The sequence below is a fragment of the Triticum aestivum genome, chromosome 2D (genome assembly GCF_018294505.1).
Source record: "Triticum aestivum cultivar Chinese Spring chromosome 2D, IWGSC CS RefSeq v2.1, whole genome shotgun sequence".
Lineage (NCBI taxonomy): Eukaryota > Viridiplantae > Streptophyta > Magnoliopsida > Poales > Poaceae > Triticum > Triticum aestivum.
The window spans coordinates 17,032,829-17,041,658 of NC_057799.1; the positions used below are offsets into that span (position 1 = coordinate 17,032,829).

General features: G+C 40.6%; 1 protein-coding gene across 1 annotated transcript; it reads left to right on the plus strand.

The window, feature by feature from the left end:
* Window positions 1–1,804: 1,804 nt before the first annotated feature.
* On the plus strand, window positions 1,805–3,488 carry LOC123048334 (putative inorganic phosphate transporter 1-13). The gene is made up of 2 exons (XM_044471459.1): window positions 1,805–2,332; window positions 2,451–3,488. Exons 1-2 carry the CDS (start codon window positions 1,805–1,807, stop codon window positions 3,486–3,488), a joined length of 1,566 nt encoding a protein of 521 aa, XP_044327394.1.
* The last annotated feature ends 5,342 nt before the right edge of the window (window positions 3,489–8,830 follow it).

Sequence of the window (8,830 nt, forward strand, 5' to 3'; positions counted from 1 at the left end):
CCTTCCTCCTATTGTGCCCGCCCAGTTTGCTCCTATTCCATTCCCGTTCTTAACTTCTTTTCTTTCCTTTATGTATATCTTCCTATTTATGTTTACTTTTGTTTATCCTCTCTCTTAATCCGTTTCAGCTTATTTTGTGTTTGCTCTTTTTCCTATTGTAGTTTCTTATTAAGTTTGTAATAACAATAATTTAATATTTCTTGTATTCACCAATAAATTATTTAGATGATAATTTTGGATGTTTATTTACATTCTTTTTGTGAAACATTTGCATTTGGTTACATGGAGAATTTGAAAATACACAAACATAATTCATGGATCTAGAACTGTTTTGTTTACTAAGTGTTTTATCTATTGAAACAAAATTCACAAGTTGAGTTATCATTTTTTATATTCATGCATGTTTCATTTGATATACATATTTTTTCCATAGATGATGGAATATTTAATAAAATACACACGAAACAGTTTTTTTGTTAGTTAAAAAACTGTAGAAGTCACGTGAACATATTTATTAACATATGTTGATATTTTATGTCACCTATATAAAAAGTCATAGCGAATGAAACATATTTCAAAATTATTTTGTATGAAATTTTTGTGTAAATATGAGATTTTATAAAAATAATTACAAACATCATTTTTCAATTTAAAATCTGTAGATAATAAATGGTAGTTGCCTAGTTGGCCTCTTTCTTCATCATGTGTTGCAGTATTATTTGGTCGATTGGGAAGTCGACTGTGATGCCGAGGAAAATGGGTCGATTGGGAAGTCCACTTATCTGAGTAAACTTGGGGATGTTAGCGACCAGGGGAAAGGTGGGGGGGGGGGGGGGGGGGGGGGGGTGTTAGAGTAATGCAATGCAAGATTAGAGAAATGGATCTGGTAACCGAGAAAAATAACTGATACTAAAGTATACCTAGAGAAAAAAACTCTAAGTAAGAATCAATCTAAATTTACAAAAAAGTTTCCTATTTCCCTCAGGTTTATCCTCTTCGCTACACATTGGAAATATACACAGTCGGCACTTTATATTAGCTTCCGAAGGTGTAGAATTTTCGGGTCTCAAGATGCACTCTATTAGAGGCAATAGCACAGGTTATGTTCAATAGATTTGGATGGCTGTTTAGCAATATGATTTGAGCTGCATAGGTGTAGCATTCGATTCAAGTTACGGTTGTCACATCTTTGATGAACCTTTTATTTTATATTCACATTTTAAAGACTTGATATGTTGCAATAAAAAATGGTTGCGATGTATATGAACCGATGTAGATAGGCCAGGAGCTTCTCTTATTCTCGAAAAAAAGAAAAAGAATTAGAAATTAATCATAAAATAGTCTGGATATATAGGGTGTACAGCTATGGTACATGAAGCACAGGCGTTTACTTTAATCAATGGTGTTCAACTTTTGTTCATTCGTTAATTCAGCTTTGATAATGTACAACATATCCGGAGGAATTGTTAGATTCCACGAAGCTACCTCCAAATTCCATCTCTCTATCATATATGTTCCACCGTATATTCCTCATGCAAATCACACATAGTAACAACCGATTCACCATTTTTCGCATCAGGGGACGGCTATACCAAGATACTGGATCATGCTTAGTTCACGGTCATTTGTCATATACATGGCGATACAACAATATGCTCCTTGAAGTTTCCTTCATACACTCGCACATAGGGTAACTAAGCGTGGAGGCTATAAGAAAGTGTGGCTTTTATATACAGCTTTGGATCAGTATCAACAAACACGCCAGCGCCTGCAACTTTTTCACCATTTCATCGGTGCAGTGCAAATGCCATGGCGGCAGCCAACACAGGCATTGATGGCACGGAAGCAGCTCAAGGTGCTCCATGCCCTCGACATTGCGACGACGCAGGTGTACCACTTCACCGCCATCGCAATCGCCGGCATGGGCTTCTTCACTGATGCCTACGACCTCTTCTCCATTTCCCTCGTCACCGACCTCCTCGGCCGCATTTACTACACGGACGGTGTCCTCCCTGTCGGCGTCTCGGCGCTTGTCAACGGTGTTGCACTATGCGGCACGGTGGTCGGGCAGCTCTTCTTCGGATGGCTCGGCGACAAGGTGGGCCGGCGGCACATCTATGGTGTCACCCTGAAGCTCATGGTCATCTGCTCCATCGCCTCCGGCCTCTCCTTCCACCGTTCACGCAAGAGCGTCATTACCACGCTCTGTTTTTTTCGTTTTTGGCTTGGCTTTGGCATCGGTGGCGACTATCCACTCTCCGCTACGATCATGGCGGAGTACGCAAATAAGAAGACTCGTGGCGCCTTCATTGCCGCTGTATTCGCCATGCAGGTGCAACCATACAACACGATTGTGTCTTAATTTTTGGTTGTGTAAATCAATCAATCTCCATTTTGCAAAAAAGATCCCTTGATTATATTTTTATTTCTCTGTTGTCTTGTAATTGCAGGGTCTAGGAAATCTTGCTGCTGGAATAGTTGCCATAATCGTCTCACAGTCATTCAAGCATGCACCAGGATATGACCATGACCCACACTGGCACGCTGACTATGTGTGGCGTATAATTCTCATGGTAGGCGCCATCCCTGCTATCCTGACTTATTATTGGCGCATGAGGATGCCCGAGACGGCACGCTTTACGGCGCTCATAGCTAAGGACATCAAGAAAGCTTCTTCAAACATGGCCTTGGTCCTTAACATCGACATCGTGGCTGAAATAGAAGAGGCTGATGTGTTCAACAGAGAGCATGAGTTTGGTTTCTTCACCATGGAGTTCGTCCATCGACATGGCCTCCACCTCCTTAGCACCATGATCTGTTGGTTTATGCTTGACATGTCATTTTACCTGCTCAACCTGTTCATGAAGAACATCTTTACCGAAGTTCGATTCATCAAAGATGCAAGCACAATGAGCCCGCTTGACCAAACATACAACATAGCAAGAACCCAAGCTCTCATTACCGTCATTGGCACGTTGCCGGGCTTCTTCTTTGCAGTCAAGTTCATGGACAGAATTGGTCGAATCAAGATGCAAATTGTAGGATTCATTATGATGAGCGTCTTCATGCTCGGGCTTGCTATTCCACAAGTGTTATCGAAAACGATATGGTATTCTCGCTACGGGAACATCTACTTCATTGTCATTTACTCGGCAATAATGTTCTTCACTGACTTCGGCCCCAACTCGACCACTTTCATCCTTCCAGCAGAGATCTTCCCAGCACGTATGCGGTCAACATGCCACGGCATAGCCGGTGCTGGCGGGAAGGGTGGTGCTATCACTGGTGTGCTTTGGTTCCTATATGCCAATAAAGGTCTCCCAATTATTCTCTTCGTGCTAGTTGGTTGCAACATAATTGGCTTGGTGTTCACGCTCATCTTACCAGAAACCAAAAAGAGGTCCCTTGAAGAGGTCACTGGTGAAAGAGGAAATGATGAGGACCAGGGAGGTTTTTCTCTTGTGAGAACACCTCTATTTACTATATAGTGCCAAAGAATATACCATGTGGCCCTTTGATGTAAAACGAAAACATGCAAGTAGCTATTTGTTCTTCACAGTAGAAGTCCATTAATTAGTACTCCCTCCATTGCAAAAAGCTTGACCAAGATTTGTCTAGATACGGATATATCTAGACATGTTTTAGAATTAGATACATTTGTATCTAGATAAATCTAAGACAAAATTTTTGGGACGTAGGTAATAATTAATGAGATTGTTGGAATTCTGGAAACCACAAGTATAAAACGATATGACTATCTAAACCTTTTCCTAATTTAAAGACATTATAACTGCGCATCTTTCGAGCCCTCTCAGGCCATTAGGCTCCACAGCCGCCCGATCATCACTTGCAGGTGTTTCTGGCCGTCAGATTAGCTCTTAATCCCACACCTCTTTGCTTTAATCGCTACCAACGAGCGCTAACCGTGTTGGGCCGCTGCTCTACTGACTTTTTTGGCGGTCTCGTATTAAACCAAGCCTAATGGGCTTCGCACTGTGTTTTCGGGACTCTACGCGACCATCTCGCTAGGTCGCAGTCCTCGCGTGGCAGCGGCCGATGGCGGGAGCGACGACTCCCAACTCCCAAGAGAACGAGGGGCCCGGTCATTGTGTCCGAGAGAGGCGAGCAGGACGAGGCGACACAAGTGCTATGATCGCGCCATCATGGACTCGTGGTCGCGGAGCAAGTTCGGCTGTCCGGCTGTTCGACACAAGTGATATGATCGCGCAAATCAGCGTCCGGCTGTTCGTCTGTCCGGTGAAGCAAATCCTCCACTCGGGTTTGAAGGAAGCAATAATTCTTCAGTTTCCATAGACAATGATGGCGGATGAAGTGCGCCACTCACCGGCGGAGTTTAATTGAGGTTTGCCTTTCTGTCTTCCCAACATGCTGATGCGTCAGTATATAAGCTTCCTCGCCCTAGCCCTCTCAGCCTTAATGGATTCGGTCGTTGAGGCAGGCATAGGATGCGTGCGGCCGCCGGCCAGAGGAAGCGTACAAGAATTTCTAAGAAAGTAATAGCAGCGCTGGCCTCATACGCACTGGAGAACAGACTAAGTTAATCTTGAGATTTTTATCTGTAGTTCTTTAATTTACTTATAATTATCACCTTGACATGTTACAGTCACTGATGCCTCTGCCCACTTACAGGAACAGTATGATCTTCATGTTATTTGTGGCGTCATTATGTATCTGGCCCTGTGTACTGCAAGGATGCTGACAAACCCATTTTCATACTCCATCACATTCATGTTAATTTTCTGGCAAGTCCAAGAGATAGAAATCCAAAACTCTTCCAAGCTGCAAATCCCGTAGATCAACCTTGTGAAGAAACACTAACAACACAACCAAATGATTTCGATATTTGATAAGAAATTTTGTAAGGCAACTCCAGGACCAGCAGAACTAATGGTATAGTGAAATACATCTACAAATCTACCTATTGCATGGCTCGATCCATGCATGCTAACTACTCTTACCAGCACACTCGAAGAAGATTCCCTGCTTCCTAAATTCCCGGTCGCTCGCTCCGCCTTGGTTGCTGTTGGCAATTGGTTACCTTGCGAGTACTTCACAATTAGGATGATACATTCCTGTACTTCTCTTATCTCTTGGTGCTTGTTCCCGTACTATTTATTCAAGTAGACGGATGTGTTTCTTGCCTCTGTTCTGAATCTAATTCTTATGTAAGGAGGCATATAATATGTTTTTGATATTTTATATCTTGTAAAATATTCATTGGATGTAAGGAGGCAAATAATATGTTTCTTGCCCCTGTTCTGAATCTAATTCTTGGATGTAAGGAGGCATACAATATGTCAACCAAAGGCAACCATGTTGCCAACGGCCACAAGGAAATCTAATTATGTCATTTTTTGGCATAATTTAGTTGGTGTGGCCAGTAAACCATGGGAGACTTTGAGCACTCAGAAGCAGCTAACCAAATTCAAGATTCACAAACAAAGAAGATTTCGATCAATGCACTATATATGTATACTGTTACTTGTTTATTTCATATTTGTGTTATTGCTTATTATCGACCTTGACCATACTGATTAGCTATATTTACTAAGTGTACATTGTTTTACTGTCAGATCAAAGCCTAATTGTACATATGATATTTTTCTCGATTACCGACTAGACGTCTATATTTGTCCAACTTTAACATGTTTCATGCATTTATATATTTATTATACAAAGAGACGGGCGCGGCAACGCGCGCCATCAATTATCTAGTAAGCATAAATAAAAAGCATATTTGTCTTTTTAGCAATAGGCCAAATCCCAATAAGCATAAATAAAAAGCATCTTCTATCAATACAAACACAAAGAATCCCCATGCGGGTCTAGGACTTTGGGGATTCGCTAAAGCCCCCACATTGCCAACCCCGGGTGACTCCCCATGCCGGCAGCCACCACGTCCCCTATCCCTCACTCTCGCCCTGCCGGCATCCGTGCAAGCCGCCGATCGAAGCCTGGTGGCCGCAACAGCAGTGGGGCTCTTATTCGTAGGATCGGTCCAAAGTGCGACCGAGTTGACGTTGATAGACTTGTGCGTGCTCTGCCGCTCGTAACCTTTTTTTCCTCGATAGAGTAAGGCGCTATCTACAACACGTACAGTGGCTGCTATCTTCCATGTAAGTTCCCATGCTTCATATCTGAATTACAATTGCGGTGTGTCGGGAGAATGTCTTGGTTGAAAATTACAACATAGAGGATGCCTGAAGATGATGTGGAGGGGCTCCTCCGAGGTTCTACCGAGCAAGATCAGGACGGGACGGACATGCAGCTTAGCGATCTCATGGCACTGTGATGGCATTTGATGGTGGCATGCGACACAATGGTCGCTCCCTGGATTTTTCGGCTATGTCGTGCTGCTAGTTTAGCAAAATACAGCCTGCCGATTTTTTATATTTTGAGAAATTTCATTAAATGAGAAAATCATGAATTGTAAACATTTTCAATTGCTTCAAAAACTTAGAAATTTAAAAAATTATCAGAAATTAAAAAAACATGAATATGAAAACATTTGGTGAATTTTAAACAGTTCATGAATTTGAAAAGAATTCAAGTTTTTAAAAATGTTCATGAACTTCATAATATACATGGATTTCAAAATGTTTGTAGATTTTAAAAAATTGTGGATTTTTTTAAAAATATCATGAATATGACAAAAGAGTTCACACATTTGAAAAACTATTCATGAATATGGAAAAAGTGCATTGATTTTTAAAATGTTCATGGATTTGAAAAAGTTCACAAATTTGAAAAACTTTTCAGATTTGAAAATAAATCATGATTTCGAAAATGTTCATTAAATTGAAAAAATGTTATTATGTTCAGGGATTTCGAAAGGTTCACGTTTTCTGAAAATTCTTCAATTTATAAATATGTTGACGAATTTAAAGTGAAAAAGGAAAAGGGATAGCAAATACCAAATGAAAAGTTTGATAAGAAACCTATAAAAAAATCAACCAAGAATAGAAAAACCTAGCCAAAAGTTTCTGCTATGTGAGATGAGATTGAGAGATCGATCATTTGTGTCCACTGCATACAATTGTCCGTACGTATGTTCAACCGGCGGCGAGAGTGGCGCATGAGCGCTTCGCTGCCGAGAGGCCGGTCCCTCCGGACATGCGGACGTAATGACGTACGTCCGTCAAGATTGCTGCGGGGCTGTGTACGTGCTGTGGCATGCAGTGTGCGTGCAGTGTGATCTACAGTATATAATACGGTGCAAGTCCCTGTACACGACAAAGTGTGTGCTCAACTGGCTAGCCTACGGCGGCAGCTGAAGCGAGGTTCTTTGTTCTATTCCTGCTTGTGTGCAATTTTGTTTCCTCTAATTTTTTTATTTCACACACTGCTCAGACCTGGACCGCATAGCCAGAGAGAGAACATGAACTGAAGGCGCCACATGGACAGTTTGACCGGTTAACTAGGAAAAATACGACGCAATACGGAATACATTTTACTCTAAAAAAAGGCACGAACCTTTTCTAGGCTAGGCACCGTCAGCGAGTTGTAAATGTTCATGGGCTAAGAAGCATCCCGCGCGGGCCGAGGGCGGCACCGCCACAGCTTTGGCAGCCTACCACAAAGCCTACTAGGCTATAACGAGAGGACCGTGGTCCTAATTCATCTATACCTATCAAATCACATGAAATGAAATAAATGGAATGACTAGAACGTGTGGCCCTCTTTGCCACCTCTACCTCTAGAGAGAAACACAATATCTCATATATATATCGCTTGCCACAGAACTTGTTTGGGCTCGCTAAGCTTATGAAATAAATATGTCCAATGAAGTTCTGTGGCGCACCCTAGGTGGAAATCACAAGCTTGACATGCACGAACCTAGTCTAATTTTTCATTTCTTTATTCTTCACTTCCGTTTTCTTCTGCCATTTTTGCTACTACTGACTCACAAACGTACAGCCTTAGTTCAGGATGAGACACGACAAAGAAGGAAGAGAAACGAAACATTTTTTCAGCCACGTCCCCTTTTTAGTTAATTCTAGTAATATTAAAGTCTAATTAGTAAGCCTGAGTTGTTCTTTAAGCAATGAGAATCAAGTCAGAGGATGGGTCCCGCCAGGGTTATTTCTCGCCTATACGAGAGTCTAGTGGGTCTATCCTGTATTGTAGCTACCCTGGCACGAGTTTTCTATACGTATTTTTTCTGATCAGCTTTCACTGTTTTCATCTGTTTTTCTTTGGTTTTCTTAGGTTTTTTCTTTTTTCTTTTTCAGCTAAATTGTTTATTTTTCTTGTTTATTCGGTTTGCATGTTTCTTTCTTCGGTTTTCACAGGCTTCCTTTTGTTGTTTATTTTTATCTTTTTTGAACACATGTCTACCTAGTTTAATGCATACTGTACATTTTTCGTATAGACGAGCAACATATTTTTCATACACATTGACCATTTTTCATACATGACGTACATTTTTCAAATACATGTGTTTCAACTCTTACCGAATACATGGTAAACATTTATCAAATATGTTGAAGTTATTTTACTGTCACAAACATTTTTTAATATTGTACTTTTTTTTACCATGAACACATTTCTGAAATGGGTGAGTTTTTTTACATTGTATAAACAATGGATCCTGCGATAATGTTTTTATAAATTTCAGGAAAGTATTTGATTAATAGTAAAAAATCTTGAATTATGTGAGCATTTAAAAAAATAATACACTCATTTTTTGAATGGTACATTTTTCTTAAATGTTACACTTATTTTATTTGAGACACATATAAATTTTTAAATTACACAGTTGTTTTTACATATTAAAAGTATTTGAACCTGGGATGAACACTTTATAAAT